Source organism: Anomalospiza imberbis, chromosome 1 (genome assembly GCF_031753505.1).
Source record: "Anomalospiza imberbis isolate Cuckoo-Finch-1a 21T00152 chromosome 1, ASM3175350v1, whole genome shotgun sequence".
Taxonomy (NCBI): Eukaryota; Metazoa; Chordata; class Aves; order Passeriformes; family Viduidae; genus Anomalospiza; species Anomalospiza imberbis.
The window spans coordinates 134058362-134081155 of NC_089681.1; the positions used below are offsets into that span (position 1 = coordinate 134058362).

Below are 22794 nucleotides of genomic sequence, written 5' to 3' on the forward strand. Positions count from 1 at the left end.
CTGATCCTGCAGCCAGTATGATTTTCCTCTTTACCTCAATTTGGGCACAATTAAGACCTAGGTATACAAACATGTTTTTATAACACAGTGACCAGACAACCCAGAGGAGGCAGGAAAGTGCAGGCAGAATCTTTTGATAGCCTACATCCATAGTGAAGGAGATGCATGCACTGGCTGGGTTTGCAGAAAACATTAATTAATTAATATCACAAAAATATTAAAATCACGAAAAATGAAAAAGAAGTTGATGGATGACCTCAAATGTAGCATGATTCAAATAAACACTAAAATGTGTTGTGGTGAGATGTGATAAAGTCTAATCTTACCAGTTGTTCTAGGACAAAGCTGGAACTGGCCTCCAAAGCTGGACCAAGCCTTTAGATGGTGGATTGTAATTAGTGAGAGTTGTGGATACAAAATTCCAAACAGCTTTTTGGTTAAATCAGCAGGTCTAATTCTAGCAAAAAACTGCTAGAATTGCATTCAATTGCCATGAAAGTTCAGACAAAAAAATTTTTTTTTGTTCTTTTTGACATTGTATAGCCATTATTTTAAAATAATGAATCTGGCAAAGGCCTTTAGCTTTTACTCATATTTTTTAGGCTGAGTAGCTTTCAGCATTGCATTTCCCTTTAAGAATTGTTCAGCAGAAGTGCTTGTTCAATAAAGAATGCCAAGTAACACAGTAACATTCTGTTACCTTCCATTCAGAATAGACACAGAAAAAAAATGAGATTAAAATATTTTCTGTACATGAACTCCAAATGTCATCTACATCATGATTAATGATTCCTGTAACACACTAAGGCCTTTACCTTTTTTGATTACATCAGTACTAATTTGGTCCTTAGCTGACATATAACCACACAATATTTCATTGTTTACTTTTGAGTTACTTTAGTAAACTTTAGTATTTTTGAGGATTATGGCAATGTTTCAATACCTAAAGAATAAAATGCTAACATCAGAGGTTAATACCTCTTGAAGAATTTATTCGATTTTCATTGAAGTGTTTTCAGACAGCAGTTGTACACTTTTCCTAAATCACTACAAAAGGCTCTTTTGTGTATCTGTAACTATTTTTTTGTATGTCAAAATGTACAAAGCCTTTTGCCAAAATACAACAGCAATCCTGGTTAGAAAATTACTTTAGGAAAAAAGAAATTAGTTTAATAGTAAGTTCACATTTCAGCTGGCCATAACCACCGGTAAAACACGTGGTTTGATACGCTAATCTATAACCATGGCGAGAGGAGGGGAATATCTGATGATACACAGAGACATTTCAGAAGCAAAATAGCATTCTTTACTGGAAGAGTGGTTAAGCATTGGAACAGGCTCCCCAGGGAGGTGATGGAGTCACCATCCCTGGACATGTCAAAAAAACTGAGTAGATTGTGGCGCTCTGATATGCTTGGGTGGGTCCGGTGGTATCCAGTCGAGGGCTGGACTTGATGATCTTGAACGCCTTTTCCAACCTCATTGGTTCTATGATTCCCTATAACGAAGGGATAAGGCTCTGTTCCTGAGGATTTGAGTTTGCCAGCAACACATTTTTGGGCTGTAAAGCTTCACGCCAACACATGCACGTTAGACATCTATTGAGATACAAGCGCTTCAAGGATTTCCCGAGATACGAGCATTTTCAAGTTTCTTTGAGAGCTAATTACCCCCCAAAACACGCCCGTGCGGCGCATCTCCAGCGAAAACAGCATCACCTCCCACGAAAACAGCATCACCTCCCTCTCCGAACCCCAAGGAGCGAGGGGCAACGCCCGGGACACGGGTGGAGAGGACAGCGGCGGAGCTGGGTGGGGCAGGGGCCCGCGGGGACGCGCGGACCGCGCGGGGCTCCGCGGCCGCGCACCGGCGCCTCCCGCCCCGCCCCGCCCCGCCCGCGCCCGCGCCCGCCCCGCGGCGGCGGCGGCCCCGCCTCGCGCCCGCGATCAGCTGCGCGCGCGTCACGTGGGCGCGTGTCGAAGGTCACGGCGCCCACAATGGAGCTGTCGCCGTACGCGCAGGGCGGGTGGCGGCTGCTGGGCGACCCCCGCCGCTTCCCCCGCCGCCCGTTCGCCGCCCTCCTCCGCGCCGCCTTCCGCAGCCTCCTGGATCACCCGCAGGCCGGGTTGGGTAAGGCGCGGCGCGGCGCGGCGGGGCGGGGGGGAATGCGGGCCGCGCCGCTCCGCGGAGCGCGCAGGCGGGCGCGGGGCTCCGTCCGCCCCCGCGCGTGTCCGCGCTGCCCCCGCGCACACACGGGGCGGCTCCTGCCCGCGGGCGGCTCCAGGGTGCCGCTGCGCGGGGTGTCATCGCTCATGCTCGCCTGCTTCATTAAAGCGCCGACCTGTCCGAAATAAGGGGGGCGGGTCGGGAAGGGACCCCCGCGCGTTCGTGTCCGCGGGCTGGGCTGGGCTCAGGAGGCGATATTCCCTCGTTGCGACCCCGCGGGGGTTTTCGCGCGTGGCCACGTCCTACGGCAAGCCCGGCACGAGGATGCGCGGCCGTGCCATTAATTTTGCGCTGTTAATGACTCCGCCGCCGCCTCCGCGGGCCGAGGGAGCTGCCGGTGCCGGACGGGGGCGGCGGGCGGTCCCGGTGCCCCTCCCGGCCGGTGGCCCCGGTCCCGCTCCTCGCCATTAAGAGGCTGCTGAGGATCGCGGACGGGGCTCGCAGAGGAAATTGAGGTTTTCCTCTTTTTTTTTTTTATGGGAAGGAGCTGTAGGGGCGGCGGGGCGCTCAGCGCCGCACGGCCCCGCCTGGTACGGCTTGCCCCAGCCCGTGCTTCAGCCCCTCAGCTTCTCCTCCACCTCCTCACACCTTGCCTGCTTGCTCTGTCCTTTCACTCTGGAACACCAAATGTGTTTCATTTTGACGTTTTTGTGGGAAAGATAGCGTTCAAAGGGCGAGCAGCAGTTTTTGGTAGCGTGTGCTGGGGTTTGGCAAATAAGTGTGTCATCAGTAATTCATTTATTTTAGACGATCCAGACCTGAAAGATATTGACCCTACAGTATTAAAACATTGCCATGCTGCGGCTGCAACATGTATTCTGGAGGCAGGGAAGCAGAAAGCTGACATATCTGCTATAAGGTACTCACACTTGGAAGTTAAACCATTTTTCTAGCAGTTGTTACTTAGAAGTGTACTGCTGAGTTAATGTTAACAGAAAACTAATAAATTCTTTTTCCCTGTAGCACATGCCTAGAAGACTGCAAACTGGACAAAGAGAGAATAGAACAATTTTGCACTGAATATCAGGTTTTTAAACCAACTTCAACATACCACTTTTTCTCCTTTCATAGGAATTTATTGAACCTAGTAAATATTTTTTTTTCTCTTGCTTCAGAAAAACAAGGATGCATTGGAAGTCCTATTGGGAAGGTAGGTCAATCGCTCAGCAGAGACATGGTTTCACTTACAGTTAGTTTGAAACTGTCCTGGAAAACACTTCTGCATACTTTAGGTGATTAAAGTAAGTAATATTGTTCCATTAAAAAATAAAGTGCATTTTTAACAAACTCTAGAAAACAGTTATTGAAACTTTTCTTCATTTGGAGTTCTACTCTAAAATAACCTTTTAGAACTTCCCAGGAAGCCTTACCAGGATCATGAAAAGTTCTTTATTGATGGACAGCTTGAGAAAATGACCTTTTCTTTTAGCATAGGAGACTTGTAACTATTGTGTCTTTCAGCATAGGTAGATCTCCTCTCCATATAACTGATGTGTCTTGGCGCTTGGAATATCAGATCAAGGTAATTTTAACACATCAAGGTCTTTCTTTAATCTGTTTTAATACTGAGACCTGGCTTTTTTATATGTTCTTTGTTTTTAATTTAGAACAATCAACTTCATAAAACTTATCAGCCTTCCTATTTGGTGACCTTAAACGTAGAGGTACTCTATTCCCAGCACCCTCAAAGGAAAAAGTGCAATTTCAATATATTTTTAAAATAAAATAGACATTGCTGTTTCTTTGTTTTTTTCCCCTTCAGAACAGTGATTCAGGATCACACCCAGATGTTAGTTTTAGTTGTACAATGGAGCAATTACAGGTACTTGTTTCCTTCATCTTTCTGTGCTTAGCCCCAATTGTGGATGTACATGTTTTTAACAAATTGCCAATCAAAATGAAATCATATACACTATTACTTGAAAAAAAAAAAAAAAAACAATACTGGGAGGGTAAGAGAATTTTCCATAAAAGTTATCTAAGTGTATTTTTATTGTCTTTTCAAATAAAGTTGGGAAGCAACTGAATATAGTTGTGTGGGGAGTGTTTTACATACGTGCATAAATATTTTGTCTGTTTTCATAACTGTAATCCATATGTACATGTGGGAGGAAACTCATTTTCTGAAACTCTGATTTCCCGTGCTTTAGACAAATGATTAAAGAAGCTGATTCAGTGATTTAAATGTGTCATGATTAAAAATAGAGAAGGAACTGAAGGCTCTTCAGTGGTGTTAATGACATGTAAGAAATGTCCTGAAACAAACGTTGATCTTTGTTTAGCGATTTAAATGTGTAACTGAACAATAGAGGTATTGTAATGCTTGGAAGTGACCAAACTGTGGAGGATCGGGAAGAGGGCTTGGTGGGAGAGGAAAAGCAAGATATTAAAACTTAAGGTTTACACCTCCTCTTTTTAAATGTGTCTCAAAAGTTGTCCTTTTGTCAATAATGAGTGTTGCTAGTCGCTTTGCTGGCATAGTGAAATCTGATGTGCTTTGGCTGGAGAATGGTCCTAGTACAAAATTGTACTCAAAATATTCTCAGTGTTTTAGAAATCCATGTAGTACTTCAAAGTCTGAAGCAAATGTCAGCATTTGCCACTGTGGCAATACCAATAAAATCTATGTGTAAATAATAATGATCTATTTTAGGAGAAAATACATTTTTAAAAGTGTTTTCCTTCAGTTCCTACTTTTCTGACTACATTGTAAAATACAGAGCTATTTAATTATTTGCTTGCATTGTTCATCAGTTGCAACACTTCTTTGTACTACAAGGTGCTGGTTTCACTTGAGTCTCTGTTTAAAAGAAATATTCTGTTCTTCTAGCTGACCTTTAAAAAATATGCTGATTCTAAGACTCTATTTCATCTCTTAGGACTTAGTGGGAAAGCTAAAAGATGCTGCAAAAAGTCTAGAACGAGCGACTCAGATGTGATTGAAGGAAGGTGTCAGCCTGCTGAAGCACTCTCCTTCCTAAGTGTATCCTAAATGACAAATGTCTTTCATCTCTTGATGCAAACTGGGTTTTTTTTAAGTCCTTGGATGTGAATTAAGTGAATTTTTTACTTCTGCACTGGGTATTCCCTGCTCATGTAATTTTTTTTTATTAACTCCTGTTAAATATTTGCAGAACTGTCATGTCATCAAAGTATTCCTTCTATCTTATTTTGTATATTTTTACAACTGTCACTGCTTATTTTTCTCTGTGATCTAATAAAGGTTTATTCGCGCCTGTTGTGCAATTTCTATGGATGAATTAGCTGTACCTAAATAAGATGCTAAACGTTAGATCAGCTCAGTGAGGCAAAAATGCCTTCTTCCCATGCCGCGGCTACGGCGCCTTTGCTAAATCGCCCGCCGCGCTTTGTCATTTCCAGCCGATCTTACATCTCTCCTACGAGGAAAAGTCGGACCCCGGCGCGGGGGCAAGAAAGCATTCGGTTTAATCTTGTGGAGCCGGGGCGCCTCACGGAAAGCCGGCAGAGTCCGCGGAATGGAGCGGAGCCGGGTGGCGGCTCCGGCTCGACGGCGCGGCTGCTCCCAGCGTCTCCCGCTCGCCTTGGGCCGCGCCCGGCATCGCTGCTCTCCGCGGGGCCGCTCGCTCCCGCCCGCAGGTGCGGAGGGGCTCCGAGGCGCGGTCCGTCCGCACCTGCCGGCGAGGGAGAGCGGCCCCGCGAAGGATGCGCGGCGGCGGCCGGTCCCTCACAGCGGAGCGGGGCTTTTTCCTCTCCGCTCCTCAGCGCCCGAGCGGCGGGCGGCGTCTTATCCTCGCCGGAGGCGAGCACCGCCAGGCTTCCCCCGGTTCTCTCCCTCCCGCTCCGGGGCTGCCCGTCCCGCCCGCGGGATGTGGGGACACCGCGGGTCCCCGCGACACCCGCTCCCGCCGCCGCTCGGGCGGAAAAGCGTCCGCGCGGCCCTCGAGGGGACGCGTCGCCTCGACGCCGGAGGCTCCGCGCGGCCCCGGGCGAGCGCGGCGGGGCGAGGGGCGCGCGGCAGCGCGCGCACGCGGTGGCGGAGGCGCGAGGCCGCGGTGCGGATCCCCGCGGAGCTCCCTCCGCGGCGGGACGGGGCGGCCGGGGGCGGGAGCGCGCAACAAGTGCGCGGAGGGAGGCGAGGGCTGCGCGGGCAGGGTGACGGGCGGCGTGTGGGGCCGGAGGGCGTGCGGGCTGTGGGGCTGCGGCGCGGGGAGGATGGAGAGGGCAGCGCGGGGCGAGAGCGGAGAGCGCGGTGGCTGCAGCGGAGCCGCGGCGCGGGCGGAGGGAGCGCGGAGAAGGAGGGCGGGAGGCACTGGGGCTGCGGCGGGCGGGAGCCGCGGAGCGGGGCCGGGGGTCGGGGCGGGCGGTGAGGAAAAGGAGGAAAAGGAGGCATCGGCGGCGCGCGGGCGAGCGCGTGCAGGGCCGGGGGGAGGGGAGGGAGGGAGGAAAGGAGGAGGGAGGGAAGGGAGGGGGTGGCGGGCGGGGGAGGGGAGGGAGGGAGCGGAGGGGGGAGGCGGAGGGGGAGGAGGCGGCCGGGTTGCGGGATTGGGTCACGGGGAGGCTGCCGGGCCCCGGCGGCAGCGCCGCTAATTCCCAGGCCGCCCTTAAGGAATGAGGCGCCCCACGTGACGCTGGCGGGGCGGGCGAACTCCGAGCCATTTTGGGGACGGTGTCAGTTTCCACTGTGTGCCTTCAGCGTTGCATTCTTCCCTCCTCCGCCCTCCTCCCGCCCGCCCGCCCGCCCTCCTTCCCTCCCCGGGTCCCCGCCACCAACTATGAAATAACAACAACAATAATACTCGTAATAATAACAATAATAATAAAAGAAGGAACGCGAGAGAGGCCGCGAGGCGGAGCGGGGGGCAGAGGGAGAGACAATGGGCTGGTGGAGAGAGGACCCATCCGGACCGGGGAGACTGTGCGCTCCCAGCGCCTGAGCCGCCCGGGCGGCCAACTCGGAGAGAGCGAGAGAGCGAGGGAGCGAGCGAGAAGGGCCCGCGAGGAGCGGAGGAGACCCGGGCGTTCTGTAACTAAAATGAGCGGAGCGCAGCGGCGGCGGCGGCAATAAGCTTATTGCAATTGACAGCGTCTGCAGTTCATTTCAAGATGGCCGCTTGGCTCACATTCATTTTCTGCTGAACGACTTTTAACTTTCATTGTCTTTTTTGGCCGCTCCGATCATCACCAACCGGCTCCGTTTTCCGGGTACGTATGAAGCGAGGTGTCGCCTTACCAGGGGCGGGGGGCGAAGGGGGCTCGGCGGCGGTTTTCGGCCGGTTTGGGGGCTGCAAAGGGGCGCCTAGGTGTCCCCCGAGCTCTCCGTATGGGAAAAGCGCTGACAGGCTGCTCTAGCCACACACACACATACAGACACGCAGCAGCAGCAGCCTGTGCACTCGCTCGCGTTACGCACCCACATTTGCAAATTTTAGTTCCTTTCTTTCTCCAGACGCCCCCTAAAACCTTTCTATGCACATGGCCCCCGAGGAGAATATTTATATTTCCCGACCCTGCTGCCAGCCCGGCCCGAGCGCCCTTTGTTTAAAGGCAGATTTTGATTAAACAGGGACGTTCGTGAAATCTGGAGCTGCCTGGGTCAAGTGATTTCAGTCCTCCCCGAAAGAAATGTGTCTGGGGGGGGTTAAAATGTCAGATAATGCACCCATTTTATAGAGACGGAGCCAGTGGGGGGTAGCGCTCCTCCTGGGGGGGTTGTTAGGCGCCGGGGCACCCAGCAGAAAATGTTATTAACTTAAGTTGGACAAGTACTTCTGTGAAATTGGATGGGTTGTAAGATGGCGGTTCCCAGTTGTTTCCAATGTCTCCTCTTACATTTCTGCTCTAAATGCTGAACTTTAGGGGTTTGTGCCTACTGGGAGAGGCAAAGGGTGGTCAACGCAGAGAAATAACTTTTTTGGGGGGTAAGAATAGCACTTTTAATGCGGTCTTGGGGAGCTGGGGCGAGCGGTTTGCTGAGCCTTTGGAGCAAAGGTGATGTGTCTGCGGGACGCGGAGGGGGGGTGGTGTGTGTGAATTTCTTTTCTCTGGTTGGTATTTTTTTTACCCTCAGCCCGGGAAGGGTAAATTTACATGAAATGCTTTGTCAGATCTTAAAGATGTCACGAGTGGGCTCCTCGTGCTGCTTATGGGCAGCACTTGAAAGTTGCTGGTGTTATGTTTTTATAATTGAATGGCCTTGGTAATATATAAAGCGGGATGTTTCTGTGTGTCTGCTGTAAACATTTGCAAATAATCAGGTGAAAAGAAGCAGGGAAAAAATCGCATTTCCATAAAAGTGAGGCAGTAACTTTTTAGCCTCTAAAAACTTTGATTCACTCCTCCACTCTCCAGGAAATTCGAAGAAAACCTGGGCATGTGTGCCCATTTGCAAGCTTGTCGCTAAAAGAATTTTTTTGCCTAGTCTGTAGTGGTGAGAGCAGCTTCTGTTGTGGGACTGTCCCTAAGACCAGGGACGTTCAGTACAGTCCAGTAAAACTACTTTGAGTGACTCTGTGCAGCCCGTCCTGGAAACTGAAACTTGTGTTGCAGTTTGCCAGAGACACGAAGTCTTGACCTACCTGATCGCTTGGATATTACAAAATAAACATTTTACTGTATTTTTAAAAGTGGATAGATTGTGTCTTACGCTTGGTCCCAGGGAGGCGATTTAAGAGACTAGGGTCATTTTGCACTCTGTTGCCAATATTCAGGTCTTTTCTCGCTACAGCGAGTTGCGCAGAGATACTTGAGGTTCGTGTGCCTCCTCTGAAAGAACTACTGTCCTCTCCTTTAAAACATATGCGGCCATTCTTAAGCGAAAGAGTAATAACAGGCTCGATAGTACAAGTGGCTCTGGCTGATAATGGGTGAAGATGTAGAATGAAGGCTGCTTTATTCCTGATGAGAGTTTTCCGAGAGGAGATGGGTACAAAGTACACAAACCTACCCGAGCGATGCTTCTATTTTTTTATGTATGTATTTTCTGTTAGAGACCTGTCAAGCAAGGTTTGATAGCTTATTGCCTTTATGGATTTTTAATAATGTAGTTGATTCTTAGCAGGAGAATGCACTTCTATTTTTCTTCATTTTGACATAACTTGTTTAAGGCCTCTGTATAATCGGTTGGCTGGCAGTGGTTACTTGTAGCAGGTATTATCCACATATATTTTACGTTTAGTTGTTCCATGTGTCAGTGTGTAAATATATATTGTCCTGGCTAAGAGGCTGTTTGTATTTCTGTGAAGTGTTGGCATTCACCGTGCGATCAGCAGGAGCAGAAAAAAACATCTGAAAGGGTTTCCCTCGTAGCAAGATATTAAACTCAGGCTGATGTAGTAAAATGTGCTGCGTTCATGTTACATCCCCGCAGGCACAGACACGCGTGTGCCTGTGCGGGTGGCTTTTGGGGACAAATTAAATGCCTAGTTCAGCTCGCTGGGAAAAATCACTGATTTTCAAGATAGCTCATAGCACGTTGAAAATGTGCTAACTTTGGGCAATAAATAATCCGCATTTAGGGGTTGCTTCGACAAAACAGGTTTCACGGTTGAATTTAATCCCCCTCCATTTAGGAAGGGGCTTCGCCTGCGTGAAATAAACGCGTTAGTGTCTTGAAAGGTTTGTCCCAGTCTGTCAGGGCTGGGAAGGAATTCTCGGTCAGCCGACTTGTGTGACCTCGGTCACTGCTGGGGGTTTTTTTTTTCTTTTTTTTTTTTGGTTTAGATATTTATGAATTATAAGGTAGTGACTTGAACAAATAAAACACAGAACCGTGAAAGCTGTCCATGTGTAAGTACCTAAAGGGACTGCAGAGCCGCCAGCTTCAGGGCGCTGGGTTCTTCAGGGAGGCGTGCAGTAACTCCGTCTCTGCCTTTTCTGGGAAAAGCAAAACCTCGGTATCAGTTTAAAAGGAAGACGCAGAGGGTCAGGGACCCTGGAAGCGACATTTAAACCGCAGTACAATGCAGCGGGGGTCTTGCTTTCCCACACGGTGCTGGGAACAGCTTTGGGGACCTGGTCTGGCTTGGTGCTTCTGGAACTTTGCTTTTCTTTGTGCTGGCCGGCTATGGTTTGATGTTGGGGAGTTTTATCTGCTGTTCATTCAAGGGTTCTGCAGCAACAAGAGAAGTTTCCTGGTCGGGGTCGCTCGTTGGCGCTGTGCACACTTCTGACGAATATTGTACCCCTGTCCTGGTCAGTTTGGCTGACGTTCAAAGCTTTTAGAAGCCTTACTGTGTTGCCACTTTTTTTTTTTTTTTTAACTTTTTTTTCTTTTCCCCGCTGCCTAACATTGAAGTTTGCGAGTGGCTGCTCGCATCTGAGCATACGGTGCTGCGGTGAGAGGTGTCTCGCAAGCTCTGCCTTGGGAGAAGAGGGGACCAAGGACAGGAACTGGTGTGCTTGGGAGCACTGACCTGGGGAAATTAATAGCTTGGACTGGAGCAATGTTGTTACATTACGTTTTTCAGGATCTGTTGACAGAAAATAATTTACTCTACAATTGACGTGGCTGACAGGGATTTTTCCCTGTGTGTGCTTTTCCCTTTATCTGTTATTCCCTCTCATTTTAAACAGTGTGTATGCATCTAGCGTTGGTGCCAGTGCATCCGATGGGGTTTTATGGGTTTCAGACTATGAAAATGACATTTGTTTTTCACTCTTGTCTCTGCATTGTGTTGACAAGGTGTTGATTTAGCTTTAGGAATGATCTGGTCACATGGTCCTTCGCATGTTGTCACTAATGTACTGTTTAAAGTCGGCTTGGGCTTTTTCCCCCTTCTCGGTGTGCTTTATTGCTGAAAAGGGGGGTTACTTAAGTATCCGGAGACTTGTTTTCTCCCGTCCAAGCACCTTACTCTGGTGATGCAAATCTCCTTACACCTTTTGCAAAACTTTGCACCGCGCTTTCTTCGTCCGCGGGATGATTTTCAACCAAGCGTCAAAAGGTGGGAGAAGGAAAGAAAGAGAGAAAAAGAGTTGGGAGTGAGGGAAAGGTAGGAAGGAGAAAAGTGAGGAAAGCAGAGAAGGAGGGAGCCGGGATGCCGGCGCGGTGGAGCGGGAGCTGGGGCTCGGCACCCCACTGGCGGTGCAGGGGGCTCGGTCCCCGGGAGCGCGGCGTGGTTTTGCTCGCCGGATGGAGGGAGCGGAGGGGGAGAGGAGCTATCTCAGACCAGCTCCTCGCACCGAGTCGACGTGGAGAGAGGCCCCTGAGAGGATCCGAAATGGCCGAGGCTCGGGAGGAGCTTCTGGCACTCGCCTCCGCCAGGCTGAGACCCCAAAGCCCGGGGCCGCCCCCGCCGGCCGGGCTGCCCCGCACCGCGCCCGGGCACCCTCCGGGCTGTGCCACCCGACCCCGCCCGGCCCGCTCCCGCCCTCCCCCTCCCCTCCCTTCGCAGCCGGGCTCCCAGACCCCCGCGGGCTTCTTGGTTCCTCCACCCCCTCCGCCAGCCCCCGGGCCTCGCGTCCCACCCCCTGGCCCGGCCCGGCCCGGCCCGGCCCGCCCCCCCGGCCGCCCCCCGCCCGGCTCTCGTGTGTTCCCAGCGGTGGCAGGATGCCAAGTGTAAGTGTAAGTTGCTATAGCAACCCCCTCGGAGAGCGGAGCAGATCCGGATCGGCACCGAGCCGCAGCGGCAGCCGCCCGGACCCCCCCGGCGGGCCGGCCCCGCCGCCCCGGTGCCCGGCCCCGCTCCGAGGTGCGTGTGTCCCCCCCCTCCGTCCCTCCCCCCGCCGCCCCTCCCCGCGCTCCGGAAATGCCAGGGCAGCCGCACCGGGAGGCGCTGGTTCCCCTTTGTGCTGCTCGCCGGCAGCCCGGTGCCCGCCGTGTCGCCCCCGGAGCTCCCCGCCGCATCGCCGCCGAGCCGCCCGCGCAGCCCGAGCCGGCCGGTGCCGCCGCGCCGCGGGAATTGCCCGTGCCCGCCGGGGAACGGCGAGGTGGGTGCCGCGGAACGACCGCCCCTCCGCGGGGCTGCGCCCAGGCCGGCCCGGTGCGATGCGGGGACGCCCCGCCGGCCTCGGGACCGGCCCTCGCCCGCCACCCGGCCCCGCGCCGCCGCCGCCTTCGTCTTCCGCGCTTGGTCTTCCTCTGCGCCGGGGGATGCGATGCGATGCACGGGGGAAGGGGATGCGCCGGACCGCGGCACCTGGGACGCCGCCGTGCTTGTCCCCGCTGACCGGTCCTCTGTGTGTGTGTGTGTCTTTCAGAACCGCTCCTCGCCACGCCAAAATGCACCGAACAACCAGAATCAAAATAACCGAGCTAAACCCCCATCTCATGTGCGTGCTCTGCGGCGGGTACTTCATTGATGCAACAACCATCATAGAGTGCCTCCACTCCTGTAAGTACGACCGGGCGCTCCGCGTTTTTCCCCCGCCGCTTCCCTCCTTTCCCGGCGTCCCGGGAACACACACGAAAAAAAAAAATTCCTTCCAAGCCCAAACCCCCCGAGGGGCTCGAGACCGATGCCCTCCTCCTCCCCGACGGGAGGGGAAGTAGGTGTTCCAGCCGCGGTGCAGATTTTCTGAGGACGGCCCTACGGTCTTTGTTAAAGTAATAATATATGTGCTATAAGCGTCTCCTTTTCATGGTAATTGCGGCTTATTTGGGTAGTTGTTTAGCTTAAGCAGCATGTTGATGACAATGGACGATTTGCTCTAGCTTGCATAGTTTAGAAAATCGCACCTTTATCTATGCATATCTGAGCGGCACCTAGGAGCATCACTAAAAGCCTGTGGTGTTTGACTTACAGTTTGTAAGACTTGTATCGTGCGTTACTTGGAGACCAGCAAGTATTGTCCTATCTGTGATGTCCAAGTTCACAAAACTCGACCGCTTTTGAATATAAGGTAGGAGAAAGTTGCGAAGTGCACACTGCATCACTCGTCTTTGCTTTATATGGGGAGACCAGCAGTAGTCGGTGTCAATGTTATCTCTTCATCTGCAATTTAAATCTGAAAGGGCTTGTCAATTTACAAGCTACCTCGTGTGTATGTGCGCTCTTTGGAGTTTCTTCACTGATTGAAACTGAAAATGCCTCTAGATGTTTTTGTTGGCCTATTTTAGCATAGACCAGTCACTGATGCCTCTTCCCTCTCCGACCACCCGATAGTTCTTGCCTCTACTTTCTGTATCTCCAAGACATGCATCATTCCAACCACAGCTCCTAGTCATGAAAACTCCTGCTGCAACTTTCCAAACTAAGAGGCAAAAGCCTTTAAGATATCATTTGCCTTTCAGAAACATTTTTGTTGTCAGCGCTGCGTTTTGCTCTCTGTACTTTCTAGGAAGGACATGGAGTTTTTAAGGCCTTCCTTCAGTCTGAGAGACTTCTTTTTCAGTTGTGGTAACATGGATGAGTTTTAGTTCAGAGTGGTATTTAGAGCAAGCAGGGTTAGTTTGATTACAAGGTCCTGTAAGTTAACTTGTTATGACTGGCCTCCCACTTTGTAGAAGATGCCTCGTTGTTGTGAAAGTTTATAAGTGAGGAGCTGCCATTTGGATTAAAATATTGCTTCATCTGCTTAATTTTATGTTGTGGGGTTGTTCTTTTTTCAGGTCAGATAAAACTCTACAGGATATTGTATACAAGCTAGTACCAGGCCTTTTCAAAAGTAAGTAGTTAAATCAGGTATTTTATTAAGAGCAGAAAAACAAAACCAGAGCTGCTATCCTATGTCAATACCGTGAGTTACAGAGTAACTACTAAAAGAAAAATATATGCTTTTCCATCTAGATGAAATGAAAAGAAGAAGGGATTTTTATGCTGCTCATCCGTCGGCTGATGGTAAAAGCTTCTCGTTTGCAACTTTAATATGTGTGGCATTGAGCTAGATGTTTTACTGTTTCCTTTTTAACTTACAAGTGATGTATTACTGTCACAGAATTTTAAGAAGTAAAGTCAGCATAATAAAAGTTTATTGTTTTAACAGTCAGGTAGCTTTCATTCATTATCTTACTGTGAAGATTTTTTTTTCTTGTTTCTGAGAATTGTAGTTCTTCTTGATTTGAATTTCAAAATGTAAATTATTGTGGAAATTTCTGTGCAGCTGCCAATGGCTCTAATGAAGACAGGGGAGAAGTGGCTGATGAAGACAAAAGAATTATAACAGACGATGAGATAATAAGCTTATCCATTGAATTCTTTGACCAGAATAGGCAAGTTCCGGAATGGCAAAATTTTATGTTTACCTATTTGATAGCGCCTGTATTTATTATGTGTTGTAATTGTGTCCTTTCTTCTCACAGACTGGAGCGAAAAGGAAATAAGGAGAAAGAAAAATCAAAGGAAGAGGTAAATAACTTTCCTTTACTCCAGGGGAAACATATCACACACACACACAACTTTGGGGCGGGTTTGTAGCTGAGAAAACTATGTAGGTATGTGTGTCTTGAATAAAGGAGAAGCACACTTCCTGTCATGGCACTAGGTACAGAAGAGGTAAAACATTTTCATACAGCTGTATATGCAGGCAACTTTTTAAAATTCAAAATACCCACAGTATTATTTTTAAAGCAGAATCTGATTTTTTGTCAAAGTTTGGGGAAAATATTTAGTAATTTATTAAAAAAATAACATGTATTGCGTATGTACCCGAAAAAGATATTAAATATAATACAAATATTTACATTTTAATTTAGTTACAATTTTAAATTACTTTCTCTGGAACTGTAATTTGCCGCTTATTTCTGATGTGCCCTCTAAGACAGCAGGCATCATTGTATTACAGTTCATAATTTAGTAAGGTGCGCTTTTTTCAACACGAAATGCTAGAATACAAGGTTGGTGGGAGTAATGGCTCATTCTCAGCAGACTGATTTTCTTTGCTATGCCACTAGGTGAATGACAAAAGATACTTGCGCTGCCCAGCAGCAATGACAGTGATGCATCTAAGAAAGTTCCTGCGGAGTAAGATGGATATACCTAACACTTTCCAGGTACCCATGGGGGAAGAGTGATTTGTTTGTTTGTTTGGGGTTTTGGGGGTTGTTTTTGGTAGAACTCATTTTCTCATTACAGCCGGTCCCAGCAAGTGGAAACAGCCAAGTATTTCTGGTGTGTGCCATACATTATTTGGTTTATTTTTAAAATATCTGTCTGTAGAGTTTGGTGACGTAATTTTTTTAGTGCTGTAAATACCAAAGTATTAAGAAATTGCTCCTTGATGTGTTTGTGATATCTGTGACAGTGGGGCTACTTTTACCTCAGAGCAGTCATGTGCTAGAGGTAAGTGCCTGGATGCCCCTTAATGCAAGGGTTCATATCTTGAACAGATCGATGTGATGTATGAAGAGGAGCCTCTGAAGGATTACTACACCCTAATGGATATTGCCTACATCTATACCTGGAGGCGGGTGAGTATTTCCAGTGTGCCTCCTGGGAGGGTGCAGGTCATGGCCTGGGCAGGGCACTTACCAGGGTCTTCCTTTTGCTTTGCAGAATGGGCCTCTGCCCTTGAAATACCGGGTCCGACCTACTTGCAAGAGGATGAAGATCAGTCACCAGAGGGAAGGCTTGAATAATAGTGGGGAGCTGGAAAGTGACTCTGGGAGCGACAAGGCAAGCAGCCCAGCAGGAGGCATCCCCTCCACCTCCTCCTGTTTGCCCAGCCCCAGCACGCCAGTCCAGTCTCCTCACCCCCAGTTCCCCCACATCTCCAGCACCATGAATGGCACCAGCAGCAGCCCCAGCAGTAACCACCAGTCCTCCTTTACCAACAGAGCTCGGAAAACATCAATAAATGGCTCCTCAGCCACTTCATCTGGTTGATGTGCCAACCAGGCTACCACCCTCACCCCTCCTTTATATAGATCTCTCCATGCCATTACAGCTTTATAGATGCTAATCCATGTGACTATCATCCAAATTGCTTTCTTTTGTAGTAACACTGAACTTGGCTATAAAAGGCGGACTAGGTGACATTCAGGATGGACGTTATTGGAAACGCAAGATTGAAATGTAAATTTTTCAGAGGACTGGGAAACAAACGAAAGTTACACCTTCACCTGTTCTGAATGATGTGGAGTTGTTTCTGTCCCCATCATCTGGAGCCAGGAGTCTCCAGAAGTCAATACAAATCCTGGGAAGTAGTTTGTTAATCCAGACTAACTCCTCCATTGCGTTCTCTTTGATTGTTATTGTTCTTATACTGTTTTGTGAACCTGTAGAAAGCAAGTGCTTTTTCATCTTGAAATCCAACAAAATTGAGAGAATATGCATAGAAGAATGCATATATGTAGCCATGTCACTGTGAATAACAATTTTTGCGTATTAGCCATTTTGATTCTTATGTTGCATCTTTTACTTCTCTGTTGCTGCGCAGAACCGATCAAAAGAAAACTTCAGTTTTACAATCTGTATGCCTAAAAGCGGGTATTACCGTTTTATTTACTGACTTGTTTAAATGATTCGCTTTTGTAAGAATCAGATGGCATTATGCTTATTGTACAATGCCATATTGGTATATGACATAACAGGAAACAGTATTGTATGATATATTTATAAATACTATAAAGAAAATATTGTGTTTCATGCACTCATGATATGGTTGTTAAATTTCTAAACAGGTTCGACCCTTGCAGATGCCGCCTGTTTGAGCTTTGCTCATACTGCAAGAAACACGTTGTGTGTGAGAGCTACAGTATTGGGGAAGCACATTCAAGTCTCTGATAACCTGGAGGCAATTGGCAATCTTAAAAGGATTTTACTTGCTTTGTCTTTTTTTTTTTTCTTCCAAGTGGAATATTTTTACTTTACCAAATGTTGAAGTGATACAGTGAAAAAAAGAAATCAAGGGGCATGGAAGTTTTAGACCTGTTTGATTACCTTTTTATTATTTGGTGTGGTGGGACTGTGTTTCTAAAAGCACATGGAATCATTATAGAAGCCATAAACTATTTGATATAAATTTTAAGGAACCAGCAAGTGGCTGGATGAAGGCATTTTATCTAAATTTGTTATAATATATATGTATATGGTACAGTACTAACTTCATTAAAATTTAACTGGTACTTTAATATTTCCAATAAATTGTGGAGAATGCCTTCTCTTTAATGGCCTGCAAGTAGGTGCATTTTATTAGAGGCTTCTATGGGTGGGGTTTTTTCAGTAGGAGGAACTTTTCCACCATAAAATATGAACAGCCCGGAACACTCTTCAGTTTGTGCTTTGCTTTGGTCGAACTTTGTGTGTGTTCATCACCCATCAGTTATACATTTGTGAGGGTGTTTATTCTATATGGATATTGTTTCATGTTTGTACGGAAAAATTGTAGTTCAACATTTCATTGTCTCCAGTCTGCAAAAGAAGCACAATTCTTATTGCTTTGTCTTGCTTATAGTCATTAAATCATTACTTTTGCATATAAATTGCTGTTACTTGTCCTGCTTGTTTTTATAGACCAGGTGATTGCAAATCCTCCACAAGGTTATTGCTTATTGATGTATATGTCTTGTTAAACAAGAGTTGATATTTTTTTCCTGTAGTAAACATGTACAGTTCAATTTCAACAGTAAAAACTTCAGTTTTATATACACGAATAACTTTCATTTATAGCTGATCAAAGAAATAAACAAATAAAAGGGATAATTCATTGAAAAGTAGCAAATTACCTCTGTTGATAATGTGGTGTTAAAGGATAAACATCTTGTTCTCATGGGAAGTATTTCTGGATGTACCAAGTACTTTAGTGAACAGTACAGTATAGCACACTAAAATAACAAATGGAGGAAAAAAAACACCTAGAAATTGTAGTGATTTGTTTTGGTTGCCTGTCTTGAAAACATTTGCTTTTGACCCCGATTTATTCCTGAAAATAAGCAAATGGTTCATCCTCACATCCCCGTCAGCCACAGGTTTTGTCTCCTCTCTGTTCAAACTTAGCCCCTGTTAAACTGCGCTGTCCGGGAAGGGAAGACCTTGATTTTTGTGATGGCGAGTGCAATACTCTGCCTGTGCTACCCTGGATTACTTGTAAAGCCTTAGTGGAACTAAATACGTTTTAATAGAAAGATACCTCTCAATGCCACTGAATGTCTATCTTGGCATGATTGCCTCACCTATATGAGTGAATCACACTGTACTGGTTGAATTATTTCGCCCAAAAACCAGCACTGAACCTGCAGCAGAGGCTTGTATGTTAGCACACTGATCAAAATGTGCTTAATTTTACTCGAAATAGCAGTTAATCACTACTTCTAGCATCAATACGGAGCTAATCTCGGTCTTTGTGAAGTGCCCGTGAAGCACTCGGCAGTGAAACAGGAGTTGGATATTTCCCTTCGGGGTTTACTAAGCTCTTACAGTATTTTCGACCTCTCCCACTTTGACATCTCCTGTCTGAACAAGAACAAACGCTCTAGTAGCTCTCTTGCCGAGCTGCAAAAGCCGCCGAGGATGTTTGTGCTGCCATGTGAAACTTTTGTTTTGCTGCTGGCCCTGCGCAGATGGCACTGCGATGCTTATATACTGCTAAGCACAACTGGGAGGACGATCAAAGATAGCATCTTGGTGTTCTACTTGTGAAGTTGCTATGTCAGCTTTCCCGGTTTCACAATATTTTCCTTTGCATATACATAGTGACAGGTTTTCCTTTCACATATACCTATATTCTCTCTGAAAGGAAAGAAATCTCCGCTCAGTACATGTAAGAGGAATCTTTTCATTATCTAACGTTGCGTTTATATAGATGGAGGGATAAAGGTGAAGTCTGCAGCGTTTTCCTGAGCTTGTTCAACAAGCAACCTGGTCAAGGATAGAGGCAGGAGTGGTCTGTGCCGGCTGGAAAAGGATGTTTTTCTGTCTTCGTCCGACCAAATTTTCCGCCCTGGTTCAGCTGCCTGCAGCTCCAAGCAGCGCTTTTGTGTCCGGCACGAATGGGGATCCAGCCCCGGGGAAAGCAACAGAGAGGAAGCATGAAAAGCTCGATACGCTTCTGGAGAAGACGGTCAGAAACAGGGAGACGGAATGCAGAAAGGTGCCGGGAGAGAAAGAGGAGCATGACGAGCTTGCTGAGCCGAGATGGTTATCTCCAAGGACTGACCATTTCTCTCAACAACCTGCGCCCATGACTTCCAGAAAGCCGACGCTGGCGGGCGGGTACCGCCGACAGATTTCCGACACCGGCAGCGTCCCGTGGGCAGGAGAGGGAAGCGGCGGGCGGCACCGCCGCGGCGCCGGTGACCCGGGCAGCACCGGGGGAGCTCCAGGAAGCGCCGTGAGAAAACGACGCTCCCCCATTTTTGAATGATGGGGGGCATAGAAACCCGACGGCGGAGGCAGCGGCAGCGGCGGCCGCCCTTCCCGACCTGGCGATGCCTCTGGTCCTCTGGCCGCGGCCGCCGGGCCACCGCCGTCTCCTCCGCCGCCGCACCGCTGCCCCAGGAGTCGCTGGGGATTTTCAAAGCGCGCCCAAAGCAAGTTTTCCCATGGCCGGTACCGAGGCGAGCTCTCCTTCCTTCCGCCTCCGCCAACCCTGCGCCTCTTTTTATTTCGCCGCGGCCCCGAACCGCCGGTTTCTCAGTCCCGGCAGCAAACTGCTCCTGCCTTCCAAACATCACTTTTGGACTGTTCATCTCTCACCACGCGGAACTCCTGCAGTTCCGATCTTTGCCACCAAACTGGCTGACGAGGATCGGGCTGTCTCGTCGTGCCGGGCTCCGATTTCTGGCCCCGGAACGGGCGGTCGGCGGCGGCCCCCGCCGCAGGCACCGCAGCGGGAGGAGGGTTGCGGCGGCTCCGCCGAGCACCTCGCGCCCTCCCAATTTTAAAACGGTGAAATTCTGAGACAATGTTTACTCAGATAAGTGTTTCCTGTTTCCGCTGTTAATTTTTAACGTTCTTGCTCCTACTCTGGGTACTTGAAACGGATTTCCTTTATTTTACTATAAACAGTTTATTTTTCATCTTTTGTGCCCGTCTCTTACCCGGAGGACGCCTGGAGAAGAACCTGCCCTCACCTCCCAAAGGCTGCGGATCTCTGCTTTCCGCAGCTCAGTGTCGTTGCCCCGTTCCGGGAGCTCTGACCCACTGCTGATTTGTGTTTTATTAACTCGAGAATGGCAAGGATTCTGGCAGCGAGGATTTTTTTTTTCCAACTCTGGCTCCTTCACTCGCTTCTCCCGCGACCAACAGAGGAGTCCCGCCAGGAGAACAGAAACACTTGTAAAGCCCGGTGTGGACCAGGCAATTCTCGGTCTCGCCGTCTTTGGGGATGGGATATTTGTATTTATTTAAAAGTGATGATGTGGGTTAAAGGGAAAAAAATCAATGTCAGTAACGGGTAGAGCACGAAGGACACGTAACACCCACGGCAAAGGAGGTTTTCCTGCCGGGGCTGGGCAGGGAGAGGGACTTCCATCCCCGCTCGCTGACGAGAAGCCGCGGCCGCGACGGGCAAGACAGCGGCAGTCACGGAAAGGCCGCGAGTGGCGGCGCCGGAGGCACTACCCCAAGGGTGTGAGGAGCCCGCGGGCCTCCTCGCCGCCGGGCGGGCGGCCGCTGCCCGCTCCGGGAGCCCAGCCGGGAGCTACGGTTCTGCTGCATTTGTCTCCGCTTCGCCTCCGCCGGCGGGAACGCGGCTTCTCGAGCCGGCGTGGAAACGTGGCGCTGGGCGCCGCCGGTGCCGCGGGCGCGGCCGGGCCCCCGCCGGCTGCCCCTCCACGGGCGGGCCGCCCCGCTCCGCGCCCCCCGCGCCCGGCAGAGGCCATCTTGCGCCTGCGCACCTCTCGCGCCCGCGGAACTTCCCCCGCGCCGCCAGATTCGAACGGGGCTGCGCGGAGCGGGATCCGCGGGGGGACTCGCCGGCCGCCCCGCGCCGCGCCCGCCGCGCACGGGCCCCGCCAGCGCCGCCTCATCGGCCTCCGCCGGCGGCCGCGGCGGCTGCTCCCGTCGCGCCTTTGGCAGCTCTCGGGCCGTGCCGGGTCCGGCCGGGGTGCAGCGGGCGCGCCTGGCAGGCAGCAGCCCCGGCCGCAGCCGCCCTCCGCTGAGGTGTAGCGGTGCCGCCGCAGGCTTCGCACCGTGCTGCGTCCATTCTGCCTTCTCCCGCCTCCTGGCCTTTAGGGTGCTCCAGCCGGCCCGGACATTTGGGAATGTGCGCAGCGGGACGGGAGCATTCCGGGTTTTCCAGCTGCGGGGCGCCGCTGTCCTGCATCCCCGTCCGCCCTGCCGCAAGCACACGGCCTCCCGCTGAGGCTGGCCGGCACCAGCCCTTCCCGGGGCACAGTGGGGCCTCGGGGCGAGCCCACCTCCCCGAGGGATAGGAGGGGGTCGCGGTAGCCATTTGGCGTATCTATTTTCATGCCCCGTAGCTGAATATCGCACCTCGGCTAGAGAGACAAAGGGCTGTATGTTCCTGTCGCCGGGGACAGGCAGATGCCTTCCCCGTTCCGAACGCCGATGCTCTCAACGGTGTGGAGGGGGTACATTTTCCAGGAGCGGCCGGGTGAGAACTCCGCAGTGGCAGAGAGGCACTTTCCAATAGCAGAGGCAGCCAGCAGCCCTTCCCCCTCAGCGCCCGCCGCCGGCTCCGCGTCCCCGCTGCCTCTCGGCCGCCGCATCCCCAGTGGAGGAGGCCGAGGCCGGGAGCAGCCGCCTCGCATCCTGGGGCCTCCGTGGAGCGCAGAGATCCCAGGCACTGCTGCCAGTGGTGACATTTCTTACTCCTCCTTCACATGTGCTGGGGATGCTCGAGAGTTGCCTTCTCAACGAGGCATTTTCTAATCTGTGAGACAACATCGTGAAGCTGATGGAGGCCTCCAAGGTGGACTGAGTCGTCAAAAAAAAAAAAAAAACCTCAAACCAAAAACAAACCAAACAAAAACATTACCCCAAAACTCAAACACAAAAATCAGAAAAAACCCAAACAAAATAACAAAATCCCCACACTCCACCAAAGAACCCCCCAAAAACGCCACATACACAATCCCAAACCTTTGAAGGGGAAATGAGGGAAAAAACTCTCCAACAAATCAAACAACAAAATTAAAACCAGAAGAAAGCCCCAACAACTGAAATCAAGATACCCAAAAGGCGATGCTAACAGGGTGCTGAAAGGAAGGCACGGCCACGGTGCAGGAATGCTGAGTGAGCGATGCCCCTGCGAGGCAGCTCTCACTGCGCGGGCTGCGGAGCCTGCGCATACACCCCCTAGGTTCTCGACACCGGCAGCGCGCGAGCCCAGCTGGGTGCGCGGTGCGCGGAGCCGCAGCTCCGCCCGGCCAATGGGTGCTTCCATGTAGCCGGTCGGGACGTGTGCCTTCCGAAGCGATGGCACTTCGATTTCTGGGTTGGGTAGGCTGGCTGCGAAGGGCTGCGGCTAGAGCCTCGGGGGACAACGCGCTGGTGCTCCCCGGGCTGGGGCTGTGCTGCCGGGTAGGCGGGGAGAGCCCCCGGGCACGGAGGAGCTGGCAGCAGGGCGGACCGGCGGAGGCGAGACAGCGGCTCAGCGCCGGGAAGGATGCCTACAAGCCATGAGCTGCCATTTTGTCTCTTTTAAGAGGGTTGGCTTTCCCCTCTCCTGGAGCGCAGTGCGCGGCGGTGGCAGCATCTCCCCTTGCCCTGCCCCTCCTTGGCCGTCCTGCAGGGAGGCAGTTCGGGG

At 50.4% G+C, this 22794-nt stretch overlaps 2 protein-coding genes across 3 annotated transcripts; both read left to right on the forward strand.

Annotated features, from left to right (window-relative positions):
• Positions 1-1949: 1949 nt before the first annotated feature.
• COMMD3 (COMM domain containing 3) lies at positions 1950-5472 on the forward strand. The gene is made up of 8 exons (XM_068212749.1): positions 1950-2130; positions 2974-3085; positions 3190-3253; positions 3342-3376; positions 3688-3748; positions 3834-3890; positions 3989-4048; positions 5106-5472. The coding sequence occupies exons 1-8, from the start codon at positions 1998-2000 to the stop codon at positions 5163-5165; spliced, it is 582 nt and encodes a 193-aa protein (XP_068068850.1). The 5' UTR covers positions 1950-1997; the 3' UTR covers positions 5166-5472.
• Positions 5473-6740: 1268 nt separating this feature from the next.
• BMI1 (BMI1 proto-oncogene, polycomb ring finger) lies at positions 6741-17566 on the forward strand. Of its 2 annotated transcripts, none has more exons than XM_068212733.1 (10): positions 6741-7410; positions 12406-12539; positions 12951-13047; positions 13757-13812; positions 13935-13985; positions 14248-14356; positions 14447-14492; positions 15038-15136; positions 15473-15553; positions 15639-17566. In XM_068212733.1, exons 2-10 carry the CDS (start codon positions 12428-12430, stop codon positions 15966-15968), a joined length of 981 nt encoding a protein of 326 aa, XP_068068834.1. In that variant the 5' UTR covers positions 6741-7410; positions 12406-12427; the 3' UTR covers positions 15969-17566. The 2 variants fall into 2 exon arrangements, with proteins under 2 accessions (XP_068068834.1, XP_068068842.1); XM_068212741.1 differs by lacking the exon at positions 6741-7410 and adding an exon at positions 11767-11897.
• Positions 17567-22794: the final 5228 nt, after the last annotated feature.